The 13,723-nt window shown below is 41.5% G+C and overlaps 2 protein-coding genes across 3 annotated transcripts; both read right to left on the bottom strand.

The window, feature by feature from the left end:
- Positions 1–1,653: 1,653 nt before the first annotated feature.
- Positions 1,654–5,474, bottom strand: LOC127759879 (KRR1 small subunit processome component homolog). Its single transcript, XM_052284094.1, has 12 exons — positions 5,133–5,474; positions 4,909–4,985; positions 4,712–4,822; positions 4,449–4,517; positions 3,755–3,811; positions 3,609–3,647; positions 3,400–3,504; positions 3,221–3,303; positions 3,047–3,128; positions 2,558–2,701; positions 2,394–2,474; positions 1,654–2,295 (listed from the first exon to the last, which is right to left on the bottom strand). The coding sequence occupies exons 1-12, from the start codon at positions 5,335–5,337 to the stop codon at positions 2,167–2,169; spliced, it is 1,182 nt and encodes a 393-aa protein (XP_052140054.1). The 5' UTR covers positions 5,338–5,474; the 3' UTR covers positions 1,654–2,166.
- Positions 5,475–8,233: 2,759 nt separating this feature from the next.
- On the bottom strand, positions 8,234–13,450 carry LOC127770906 (B3 domain-containing protein LFL1). Of its 2 annotated transcripts, XM_052296688.1 has the most exons (7): positions 12,843–13,450; positions 11,350–11,391; positions 11,150–11,236; positions 10,437–10,540; positions 9,164–9,210; positions 9,000–9,076; positions 8,234–8,920 (listed from the first exon to the last, which is right to left on the bottom strand). In XM_052296688.1, the coding sequence occupies exons 1-7, from the start codon at positions 13,356–13,358 to the stop codon at positions 8,540–8,542; spliced, it is 1,254 nt and encodes a 417-aa protein (XP_052152648.1). In that variant the 5' UTR covers positions 13,359–13,450; the 3' UTR covers positions 8,234–8,539. The 2 variants fall into 2 exon arrangements, with proteins under 2 accessions (XP_052152648.1, XP_052152642.1); XM_052296682.1 differs by lacking the exon at positions 11,350–11,391 and having other exon boundaries at positions 12,843–13,430.
- Between the last annotated feature and the right edge of the window lie 273 nt (positions 13,451–13,723).

Raw genomic sequence — 13,723 nt, 5'->3', positions numbered from 1 at the left:
CAACTCACTAGAGCACAAGGCTCGACCCAAGGCTAGACTAGCCTGACTCAACCGATGCATGCAGCCAAATAAGCTAACACAGGCAAAGCGCTCATCGGGTAGAAAGAACAGGACTGACTTCACGCACTTTAAAAATTTAAGGCTTTATTTTTCCTAAGAATATAGGGCGGGCACATTTTCCAAAGCACTTTTATATTAGTTGTTTACCTCAATCCTGTACTTTTTTTTAAGTTACAAAACAATGCAATACAATAGCACTATGCTAATTATTGGTGTCATGGTAAAAAAAATATTTTACTCCCTCTATCCCGAAATAACTCCATAAATATTTTACTCCCTCTATCCCGAAATAACTCCATATCTAGTCTTGGGTGTTCAAAACAAGGTGGAGAAAAGACATTAATAGAAAAAAACAGTATTTATGAGTGATTATATGTATATGGTAGGTAATGAATATTAAGGAATAAAACTCATCGACTTGCGGATGATAAGTAAAGGGATAGAAGTAAACTTATTTTTAAGATAAATGGTGCATATGCTAGAAATAAAGTTATTTTAGGGCAAAGGAAGTATATATTTGCTTGCAAACTATTCATATTTTTTCTAGAGTAAAATGCACCAGTGGTCCTTAAACTTATCAGGAGATTTCACTTAGGTCCACGAACTTGCAAAGCGCACATATCATCCAGGTCCAAAGCCACTTTTGACCGTGGTTTTGCCTACGTGGCACGCCACGTGGACGATGACATGAAATTTTTTTTATTTTTTTCTCCCTTCTTCCTTCTTTTTTCTCTTTTATTGAAAGACGATGACACGGACGATGATGTGTACGAGGCATTTTCGTCTTTTAGACAAGGAAGAAAGAGAAAAAAGAAGGGAGAAGGGAGAAAAAATAAAAAAATTCCATGTCATCGTCCACGTGGCGTGCCACGTAGGCAAGACCACGGTCAAACGCGGCTTTGGACTGGGATGATACAATAAACCAAGTTTAGGGACCTCGATGTGCTCTTTGCAAGTTCGTGGACCTAAGTGAAACCTCTTGACAAGTTTAAGGACCGCTGGTGCATTTTACTCTTTTTTCTACAATTGTATACGGAGAGGCGTCCTAAAATAGGATCTCATGTAATTAACGATCCGGGGGAATGAAATACACAGCAAGAAAGCAGCATATGCTCCTCATCCTCGTACAACTGTGATGAATTATATGAGGAAAACTAGCTGATTTGCTCGTGCGTTACCACAAAATCAAAGGTCCGACTGGGGATTGGAGATTGAGAGCATTTGAATTAGGGAGCAAGAGTTTTACCCAACATTGAGGAGCCCACGTCAGTGTTAGAGGCATTACTAGCATTTAAAGTAGTATAGATATGTGTAGTCCAAGATGTTCCTGATGTATAACCAAAAGGTAGTGACAGACTGACAGTAGTAATAGGGTATGCCAAAATTGTGCTCATATGTTCCTATGATGGAGTTTGACGCCTGATATCAGTTGCGCACAAACAGTTACACAACCCAGGCAGATCATGTTGGAAATCAAAGCTATTCACTCACTGAATCTCACAAGAACTTTAGAAGACAGAGAGACGGAGAGTTTGCAAGTGCGTAGCACTCTTTTTTGTTTTGAAACTGATTACATTGATCTCTTTTTAAAGATGCACATTACCTGCTTAAGCCTAAAGAAATGCAAGAATCCTAGATAATAAACTCACCCACGTCTAACAGAATTCTCCTGGTCAATCGCCGATACGTGCATGCAGCGTTCGACCGCTTCCTGCTCCTGGACGTGTGCTGATCCCTTCACCACATTTGCATGCATGGCTAACTAATTAGCTAGATGTACTCTCACCTCCTGGCAACACGATCAGCCACTACTCACTGCCAATCTCTCTACTCACTAAGCCATGCAGCACAACCACTAAGCTAGCAATCACGCCATGCAACACACATGTGACTTCTACTCAGCTACTACCATACAAATAAACATGCTGAAACTAAAACAACAAGATTATACTTCTAATAGATCAGAGCTACTTTTACAAGCAGCAGACAGCCAAAAGGCACAAATTTTGTTTTTCCAACTTCAGTCGCCATCCTAAACTTCGAATGAGAAGCTAATGGGCATGATACGAATAGAATAAAGTTATCGCACTAACAGGGGGTTATGGTTCATTCAGGTTGCGAATACTTGGACAATTTGTGCTTCTTTTTTGGGCGTGATCCTTCACTACTTGCAACATAAGACTCGAGTCTCACATTTTCCTGTTCTTCATTCTTTCTAAATTCCTTTGCTTTCTTCTGCAAAGCGAGCAGATTCACAATTATGAGATGACCATTCTAGTTACAGTAAACAAGCTACACTCCGAAGAAATTAATAAGCACAAAACAATGTTTACCTTTAAGGACTTTGCCATATCAGCAATTTCGCCATTGTTGATGATGGACTTGGCAGATTCATACGGAGTTGCAATGTCCTCCTGAAACAAATTGTTATTATTTAGAAGTAAAATTAGGAAGATAATCCTGAGAATACACAAATTGACAAACACAAATATCTAACATTTGGATGAACAAATGCAGCTTCTCTCTTTCTTTTGTTCTCTTCAGCTTTCTGCGATTGCTTTTCCAGCTTCTCTTGCCATTCCTTTGCTGACTTCTTTTTGTCACTCATGAAATACTCACCACTCTCAAGTTCAAGGTCAATCTACAACACCCAGGATGAAAAGTTCAGTAAAATGGTATTGCAATACACAAAAGAAAATATCCAGCAGAAGCTACATTTGCACTACACCATATCATCAGATAATATGGGAAAAAAATACATAGCCCATGGATGCTGTTTTCTCCAAATTATCATGTAGCAAAATATGAAATGCTAGTATCTTCTATACAAATACAATGATGTGAGGGGAGCAACATGCATAAATACGTAAGTTGCAGGAATCCATGGACTGCTAATCACCGCAACTCATAAGCTGGTGAAAACCAGTACAACAAACAGTACAAGAATGACACTACAAACAAGTTTAAATAAAAGAAATTACTTCACCTTGCTAGGTTGCTGAGGAGGTGGAAAGGGTGTGTATTGTTTCTTCTCCTTGGTTAACGGTTTCTTTTGCTTGACATTTTTCCTGAGGAAAAGCAAAAATAATGATGTACAAGACATGTGAAATAACTATCAGGGGCACTAACCCCCTTAATGAAGAGGATGCAAGTTCCTTACTTCTTAAATTTCGGGAGAAACTTGTCCCAGCTTTCATGGGCTAGCGCAGGATTTTTGGCCAGCTCACGTTTAATTAGGAGTTCCTATGTAGATAAATAACAATTGTAAGTAATCACTAATCAACAATAGTTCTGTAGGAACATCCTTCAATCAAACATCTGAGAAACGAAACCAGCCACCTTGATGTGGTACACAGGATGCTTGACATTCTTTATGCAGTCCTCCACAACCCTCACAACTTGTTTCAATCCCTTCCAGTAACCCATAGCAGCAGCAGTGTTTCCCTTTTAATGATGAAAACAGCATAACAATAGTAGTCAAATCCTTTGAGGTATAGAGTAAAAAGGATATCCCACAATTAGCACATAAAATAAAAAAGTTGGAAAACCTGAACTAAGATGTAGCAGCCAGTCAAAATCTCTATGGCCTGCAGTACATAAAACAGTACGTAAACAAAGGAATGTTTTTTCTTTAACTTTTTTAACCTTCCAATAATGAGATATATCAAAATTGAACATATGACAAGAAGTTTACCCTGAGAGTAGATAAATTAGGCCCCAGAAGACGTTCTCTCCTTTTAACAAATCTTTCCTACAGATGGCACATTATTAGCAGGCTGTAGAGTAAACTAAATTCAGCAAGACAGAGTGATCAACAAAATAGCATGAAGAGACGATGATTATGTTGTTTACTAGATGACACGCTATAAGCATGTAAAAAATTACACATTAAGTTAAATCAGACTAATTAAAGAAACCTAGGTTTTAGCTCCTCAGACCAGTTTGCATTTTTGTATTTGCAAGACAATACAGACAAGTTAGCACAGAACCTATGATGTGAATATGTGATGCAGGGCTTCAGATCATGTATTTTTTATATAACTAGCAAATCCATAAACATCATAATAGCTAGATGTTGTGTCAAGGAACGGAGTCCTAATATGAAAATACAATGCTACAAACTACAAGGTGACCCTCTTGACAAATTGCATCGTGCGAATCATTCAGTAACATGCTGTTGCTATTTCGAAACAGCGATTGAGTTGAGAAGGTTCTCCAACACCCTTATGCACTTGTGTTTCATGACTAACAAAAGCTAGTCTTTACAGGCTATGTTGAGTGGGGATATTTGCAACTGACAACAGACAGAAGTTTACAGTAGGAACCATGACTTGGTCATAGTTAGTATTAGAAGGCAAATTGATGTTAAACCATGAGAGGAAGTCTACCTTGTTCCGTATGATACTACCAATCTTAATAATAGCACAGCTCATCTCACCATTGAGTATTTTAATTTCCTGCAAAATTCAGTAGAGGCTTAGCGAGGTAACAAGTCTCACACAAAGCAATCAATGGGTGAGAAACACAATATTAGTAGCATGCGGGAATGGCATAGTATACTGAATAGAGATCTAAGTTAGCTCTCACATTTTCAACAACATTTTCTTATAACCTAAAGGACTCAGTGCAGTGGATACAAAGAGAATAATACCTGAGGAGCAGGGACACTCCTCGATAGCAATTTTATCAGTTCATTGGCCTTAATGATGATGTAGGGATCCTTGGTCTTCCTTGTGGTTGAAACGGTCATAGATCCCTCCACCTGTACAACATCAAGAGATGTCTCAAATCTTTACCACAGAATGAACTGGAGACCTCACCAAACAGGTCTAATCATTGACCGTCTACCAGATTGAGCTCGCAAGCGACCCCAAACTCCTTCAGTGCGCCTTTCACAATCGGCCACGCCTCCTGCAGGTACTTCTCTGCATCCGAACAAGAAAAACCTCGTCAATCCAAACATCATATGGACTTCGATTTCGCCTCACTAACAACCAGGCAAAACCAATCGATCGCCGATCGCGGAAGAAACCAGGAGAGCGCGGATGGGTGTGTGGGGTGAGGTGACTTGCCTCGGTACTGGGGGAAGAGCGTGGAGAAGGAGGTGACTTCGAGCATGCCGCCCTCGTTCCAGGAGGGGTCGAACTCCTCGATCTTCCAGTGGTCAATGTTGGGGTCATCGTCCCACGGCTTCGGCTTGTCGTGCTTCCCCTTGTGACGGGGCTTCCTCCCCTCCGCCGCCGCCACCGGGGCACTCGCATCGCCCTCCGACACCATGCTCTAGGGTTTGATGGATTGAGCTGGCGGAGGTAGTGGTGTCCGTCGAGCTGGTTTTGCCGATTGGATGTGCTCGCCGTCGAGGGAAGAGACGGCGGTGATCGGCGACGAGGTCACGAGGGATATGAGGCGGCGGCGCGCGGGAGGCGAGGGGAGAGGCGAACAGCGAACACAGGGGGTTTTGGGTTTATTTGGGGATTGTGCAGATTTATGCGGAATAGTCCCTCGAGCTGTGAGATATTGTGGAGGAATGCCATCTGTTTGCGTATGACAGGTGGGGCTAGCATTTGGGGTTTGGGAATGCTGGGATTTATCTGTAGGGATCCCTCAAGTTACGAGATATTACAGAGGAAGGCCTGATGGGCGAGGACAAGATCCGATCTTCTAGACGTTTTCGTCCTTAGGCCTTGTTTGGCTAATGGGTTAAGGAAATAATTTCTCACCCACCAAAAGATATATTTAAATCCTAACCATTCATTCTTTCTCTTTCATTTAATTCTAACCTTTCATTCATTTTCCAATCTCAATCCCACCTCTCATTTTCCATTATCCAAATATAGCCTTAGTGTTGATGCCCTAAATCAGCCTTTCAAAAGTTGGTGTTGTCAGTAAGGTTGAGAAGTGTAAGTTTTTTCAGTTTATTAATTTTGTCAATATTTTGGGTAGAAAAGATTCTAGAATTACCAGACAGTGTAAACAAATTTTAACAACGTTTAGATGGTTACATTCCTAAATTTGAGTAAAGTCAAAACTTAGTAGAGTTAATTTTGGCTATAAAGTAAATAATCCCTACATCAAGGTTGCAGCTTGCTTTAACATTTTGCAAGTAGTATAAATCTAGTTATTGAAGAAAGGCAATGTGATGGTAGGCAAATCATTATCTGCTACTTCTATGTAATGTATGCAACACTTGCAATCTCTGAGTTGCTTAATTTTCTTTTCACATATTACAAGATATAGTGCCTATTTGGTACGACTCCAGCTCCAGCTCTACATTTTTTAGAGCTAGAGCCCAGCCAAATAGTTTTAGGTCTACCTAAAATAAGAGTAAAACTGGGTGAAGCGCTCTCACAAAATAAACTAAAGAGGTGGAGCTAGGTTTAAGATGTTCTACAACTCTACTACAGACTTACTCCTAGAGTTAAATTTAGGTGTTGGAACTATTATGCATGGACCATTACATTTTACCTAGCAGGTTGTGAACCTGTAAGAAATTACAAAATTGCTAATCTTCATATGACAGAATTTTAGAGGAAAGGAAGGATTTCTATCAAATTTTGGATCGTCGGATCCACACCAAGATTCATACAAATCTTTTTCTCCTCTAACGCCAATGAGTTGCGCAAGTCCGATGAGACGGTGATGTCCCCAACCCATTAGGGTTTGGGGTTAGAGTTGGAGGAAGGTGGTAGGGGAGAGGTGGGGGGAAGAGGGTTCCCCTAGGCTTATGGGATGGTCACGGCCGACAGAGGACCGGCGATGAATGGAGGACCGACGTATAAGCCATATGGAAGGACGAAAACAATGGAGCCTGTGTCAAGAATGGTGATAAGGGAAACAAGAGAAGTTAGGAGGCGGGGGGAGGGGGTAGGGTGGAGACGCATGTCACACATTTTTTTAAAAATAATGGATTTATATTAACCCCGGTCTCTACACCTGTGAGGGTGCACCTGTCACACATAACAACCAATCAAAGGTGACTCGAGTAATATTCGATGGGTGGTTAAATTACACCTATCACAAATGACTTTTCGTCTTTAACGGGTGTTAAGGTCTCGAGTCGACATAGTTATTCTCTATCAGTTTGTACTTTAACCTATCAGTCTATCACAAATAAGATCTCAACTGTGATGATGGGTTGTGTCCTATAGTTTTATCTTTAACGAACATTTTTTCTATTCATTTTAAAGATAAGATTATATGTGACCTTCGTTTATCTATACAAAAAGGCATGTAGCCTAGTGGTTACAAGAGTCTCAATAGCACCTTATGTTCTAGGTTCGACTTTCCATGAGAGCGAATTTTCTAGGATTCAACGGCATTCTCATAGGGGTAGGGTTGCGTGCGTGTGTTCATAGGGATGAGTGTGCGCGTGTGCAAAGTTTTTCTATAGGAAATTGCTTTAAAAAATCATATTGCTTCATTTTTGAATTTTCACTAAAAAAATCATTTTCGAGTTCTTTTAGCTAGTACTTAATTAATCATGTGGCAATCCGTAGTTTTGTTTTTCATAAAAGGATTAGTTCCCAACCCACGAGACTATAACACTAGAGTGAATACTGAAGACAGAATATGATGCTTGCTAACAATGCATTTATGTGATGGCAAAAAATGAGAGTCGCATAATTTCAATATTTTTACTCCAACATCGTTCAAAACTTGTGGACCTAAGCGCATTCTCCTCTTTTTAATATTTTTTTCTCTCCCCAATGGATCCAAAAATGTCATCTAGCAAATTACCAGTTTTTTCCCTTCAACTATGACATTTTTTATGCCTATCAGCAAATTACATAAATTTTAAAGGTGTTGTAGTAAAATCAAAATTTGCCATATAAAGAGTCAGGGGAAATTACTTTTCTATACCAAAATTTGCCATCAAAATAACTACTCGTGCGATGAACGAACACATTTCCAGTTTTATTTCTGAAAATAATTGACGAGCAACAGCGCTCTCAGGTCTCTATTAAATCTTTTGAATTCGATGTACTAACCGGTGTGTGACGCATTCGAACTGAAGGAAGGGGAAATTAACACACAGCGTTTGCAATATTTGGAATGCTAAGAACATAACTACTAGGCTAGGAGTGCGTGGAGCAAAGACTTCGTGCGTACTATGATTCACATGTAGCAAGGAAAACCAAACAGCCGATCGATTTGGTGATCAGTAAATCCAGTAAATCTAGAAAGAAACTTGGCGCTTTAGGTTCCTACAGTTCTAGCTCCAGCAAATCAATGGACATACTGAAAGAAACAATTACATTTCTGAGCTGAACTGAACAGAGTTACAATGTTTCATCTGATTAAACCTCCAGTTGGGTTGTGAACAAAATATTTTACACATAAAACTGCATGTAGCAGTTAGCATATACAGCGTCAAAATAAGGACACCAATTATTTGGATGTACAACAATGGCGCCAGGGAAGGGGTTTCTGAGCTTCATACAAACTGACCATGGTATGAAATACCACTTCCCTGTCAGTCTCACATGTGAGGCCCAGACTTTGGGTTGGGAATCAAGGAATGCCCAGACTTATCATCAGTGACATGCAGACTAGCAGACTGGTTGGCGTTGGCGTTCAGAGTGTTTGCCATGTCCATACCATCATCGAATGGGTCGAAGAAGTCAGAATACCTCACATTGGCTACTGGTATCTCTGGCAGAGAATTCAGTATCCCGTCAAATATCTCATGGTTCTCATCAGCATGTGGCACGAAGGCAGAGATATCAACTTGTGGTGCCATGGGAGAGAGATAGTCATCGACTTGTGCAATTGGAAAAATGGGGAAGAGGGTAGAGATATGCTCGTCAACTTGTGGCACAGTGGCAGCTTGTTGATCACCTGCCTTCTTTGCTCCGATGACCTTCACAAGTTATAAATTATCATATGTAATGAGCATAAAAGAGTAGGCTGATTAAATAATTATGAGAGAAGGTGATTACAAATCGGTTATTCTCATCATCTTTGTATATCACAATGGAGTCTCCTAGTTGAAGATCATGGGTTCTGACATAATCCCCTGGTGTTTAAAAGGAGGGAAGGAATATAAGAACATTGTTCTATAACGTTTAACAGAAAAAGGAAAAAAATGAAATGAGGTACTCACCGGTATTCTCAAGTACATACATCCTGCTCTTGTTGTTGGGCCAATACCTGTATAGGAGATGATTCATTGTGACGCTATACATGTGCAACTTACTGCGGAAATAACTTTTTTTTAGTATAAACAGAAAAAAAGGGGACATTTTTTAGTGAACAGAAAAAAACATTTTTTGAAGATTATCTAGAAACTTAAAATGCCTCTTAAGATTAAGATTTTTATGTGGTACTTGTTAAAACTTAAAAGGGGTGGTTTTGACTAAGAACAATTTGGTAAGAGGAATTGGAATGGTAGTATGAGATGTTGCTTTTGCATGAAAAATGAGACTATCCATCATCTTTTCGTGGAGTGTCACTATGCAAAATTCCTTTGGAGAGCATCGCAGTTTTCTTCTGGTTTATATATTCCTCATAGTATTTCTCATATTTTTGAAAATTGGCTTGTGAGGGTTGATAAAAAAACCAAAAAAACTCATTCTTGTAGGAGCATCTGCTTTATGTTGGACTCTATAGTTGAGCATAAATGATATAGTTTTTGATAAAATACCATCTGAATTTTATATGCAGGTGCTTTTCAGGCAACATATTGGCCGGTCCGGTCCTAGGTTCCACTACAAAAGTGTGATGAAGATATCAAGTTAATAAAAGTTGCATGTCGCCATCTTGAGTCAATGGTTATGTAACTTTTCACAAACTTCGGCTGGAGGATCACAAATAGAATTCAATAAGTTGTGGTTTTTTATGCTGGTGTATGCCTCTATCAGTTTGGTTGTGTCCTTCATATTTCGTTGTGATGTGATCGGTTTGTTCCCAATTTTTGTAATAATTGGTTCTAGCTCTGTGAGCAAATGCTGGAATTTTATTCCATTATCTAAAAAAACCATCATTCAAAATGTACAGAGTTAGGTTTGCTACCTTCCCAAGGACATAAAAAGCTCAACAAATAAATGTGAGTAAATTCAAAGAGATGAGGATGGTATATAAAACAACAACATTCCTAACAGAATCCATATACATGTTGCAACCGTATTATTTTTCAAAGTCTACCCAATATAGAAGAACTAATTTCTTGTTGGATATGGCAAAATAGGCGCAAACACACTAAAGAAAATACATTTCATTAAGAGGAAACAACCTAATATCAAAGCGTTAAGAGAATTCATACATACAATAAAGTTGAAATTAATGCATCATTGAAAATAAAGTATGACTCAGATGGTTATTGGCAGAGGAAGCCATGGTAACAACAAATTTAAAGCCAAATAGACAAACTGTTCAACCTGTACTTGAAGGTCCAGAGTTGTGCATTTTGCAAATCATGCATACATAAACTTTTCTTGCCATCCTTTGATGTCAGAATTGGTAGGTAAGCCTCTGCCTCTTTCTGAGGAATTCATTCATCAGAGACAAGTGTCAGGTGTATAAAAAGACAGGTTTGCTTCAGTAATCCTATATGAGAAGAGTTTGTGAATATGAAGAAACATTAGTTTTACTAACAAAGGGATGAATCTGAATAAAAATTAGATTTGATCTCTATGGTTTAAAACAAAGACCTAATGCTGTCAACCTATAGGGAATATAATATTATATAGATCTGTCATCTCCAAGTACTTATCAGCATATTCTTTCTGCTTATAGCACAAACATTTGATCTGTGACAAGTAGTGCTAATTTACAGATTCATCATCCCCAAGTATTTACCAGTATATTCATGCTATTCACGTCAAGAGAAGCTCATTTTATTCAAGAACTAATGTTTGCACTTTTGATCCTTGTTCTCTATTTTCTTATTGGATGCCACCAGAAATCCTACATGATTTTACCATCCATGCTGCCACCAAAAACCAATGATGTTCACCTAACTGGTTCTTGATTAAGATGGTTCACTTTTATCATTAATAGACATTAAAGATTCACATAATTATTAAGAGGTGTACTGAAGCAAATACCCCCCCAAAAAAGGAACATGTCATAGGTTTGCATCAGAACAGACCTTCGGGAGAACAATTCTCCCTAGCTGGCTTACGTCGCTGTACCGTAGTTCCTTTTGCAGAATTACTCTCAATCCAGCAGTGTGGTGCTACATAAACATTGGAGAAGCTTGCAATTCAGAAATGTGAATTACGTTCGAATAAATCTGCCCTTTTCCATGAAGAAAAGAAATAGTCACTCTGTTTTCTGCATAAATCTTACATCTGAATCAAGGATAGCTCTATTCAAATCCAACATGTTTACCTATCATCAGAAGATGAAGTCCATTTAGGCAGAATACATGAAGTGTGGCAGATTTGAATTCATGGACCATACACAGTCAACCCCCTTTTCTATTTGCAAATGGTTTCACCACACTTGCTTGCATGATGACCAGGTTAAAATAATCAGAAAAGTGTTTGTCAGTATGTATAACTAACATTTCATTACCGTACTATCCATACCTTCCTACACCAGTTATACCCACCATTAGTAATAGAAATTACTCCACTAAGAACACATATCCCCGATTTGTGCCTAGTTCTTGCACGTGCATCGCTCTTTACAAACAGGGAAGAAAATTCCCCCACAGTTTTTTTTTAAGAAGTAGAGATTTCATATGGTCCAGTGTTGACATAAAACATGGAGACAAAAACAAGCATTTATCTAAAATGGAGGGTTACCTGGACATTAGAGGTCAAGAACTAACCTAAGGTCCAAAATGTAAACCTTATACTATACTGGCACTTTCATGTATCAGCTAGTGTGATGACTAATGTAATCACTTCTATGCTCCATGTTCTGGCCAGAATGTATCAGTTCCCATCGAAGATTCACTTGTACGGCAAACCATGGCGAGTTGACATGGCATGGCATGTACTGCCAACTCCTACCAACTTTGTGATGCAGCAAGCTGCTGAGAGCATACACAAATACCGACAATTTCTACCAACTTTTCAGCATTCCTAACATATAAATACAACAAAAAGAGCACCGAACACCCCAAAATACTTAACATAACTAAATCAACAAATTGACGAAGACGATCCACTGATTATGCGATTGTTACTACCCTGAAAAGGGCAAAGATTAAGCCCACAGGGCGCCACAGCAAATCGTCTATTCATGTGTCACGTGACACGGCACGTGGACCACGAAATCCATCTCTGATTGACCCAGGAACATGGATGTTATACACTTATACTAATCATCACTGACAAAAAAAGAAACTACCCTGGAACGAGCTATCGCTGTCAGGAATCCGACAAAGAACCGCCCCAATTATTCCTTGCCATAACCTATGACTTAAGCAATACGGATCACGCCTGAAGCAAAAACGAGAGCCAAGTTTTTCCTAAAAAAAATGTCGATTGATCAAACACCGTACACATAGATCGCTCAAATCTGATCATGGTATTCGAGTCAGCTACTGGAATCGAGGAAATTCGTTGATCAGATTTCCCCAATCGAGCAAATCAGGGCTCCAAATCGCCCAGGAAGATCAACACATCTGCGAGCTTCTTCCAACCAAAATTTTATAATCCGGCGACGTTGGGACCAGTGGAACGAGCCGACGATCGCCCCTCTCTCGCCTGGGCCTCCAGCCCACGGCGCCTCCCCGACAACACCAACGGCCCACCATCTCCACGCATATACGGAGAAACCAAGCAAAACCGCGGAACAGGAGGAGAGGCCGTGAATTCCGAGGCACTCACTGAGGAGGGTCGGGGCGCGGCCGGCCTCAGGGAGGCGGCGGGGCGGGGGCAACGGCCGCCGGACCTGCGCTTCCGGGTCACCCCCCGCGGCCGGTCGGAGACGGCGGCGCCGTCGCCGGAGGAGGAGGAGGTGGAGGCGGAGGAGGATCGGCGCTTGCTGGTGACCCCGGCCATGTCGGTGGGACGGGCGGCGGAGGTCGAGGTGGAGGGAGGAAGAGGAGGAATTGGAGGAGGAGGAGGAGGAGGAGGAGGCGAGGACGCTGCGGCGGCGGAGGCGGCTAGGGTTGGGGGCCGCGCTCCCTGGTCTTTTATAGGAGGGAGGACGGGCGGAGACGCGGAGACGGGGGCGCGGCGCGCCAAGTGGCGTGCGAGCTCTGAGGCGGGTGCAGGTGGGCAGGAGGAGCCAACGCCCGTCGGGGCGAGGCCGAGGCGCGGCCAACCGCGCGGGCGCAAGGTGGCACGCGACGGGTGGGAGGCGAGGGCTGGCTGCTCCTGCCATCTCTCCTCCCCCCGCATCGGGATTCCCTGCGGGCGCCGCGCCGAATGGCTCTCCCTCTCTCTCTCTCTCTCTCTCTCTCTCTCTCTCTCTCTCTCGTCTCGACTCTTCCCGTTTCGAGTTTTGAATCCGGTCGATCGGGTGGCTGCTGCTGCTGCGTGCGTGGGCGGCTACGCGCGCGCTGGCTGCTACTGCCGCTTGCGCTTGGGTTGATTTGGGCCTGACCGCTCGGTGGCGCTCTGCTGATCCCTCCCTCCCTCCCATGCGCTTGGTGGTTTCGGTTCACTGCCGCCCGCGCGCGCTCTGGCGATTCACTGGTGGGATGTTGCGGTGAGGCTTGAAAGATGGGGGAGGGGTCGCCAAAATTAGCCCCTTGCACTTCTTT

The sequence above is a fragment of the Oryza glaberrima genome, chromosome 1 (genome assembly GCF_000147395.1).
Source record: "Oryza glaberrima chromosome 1, OglaRS2, whole genome shotgun sequence".
In the NCBI taxonomy this organism is placed as follows: Eukaryota; Viridiplantae; Streptophyta; class Magnoliopsida; order Poales; family Poaceae; genus Oryza; species Oryza glaberrima.
The sequence above is the reverse complement of the archived record's forward strand: the minus strand, read 5'-3'. Positions and strand labels throughout refer to the sequence as shown.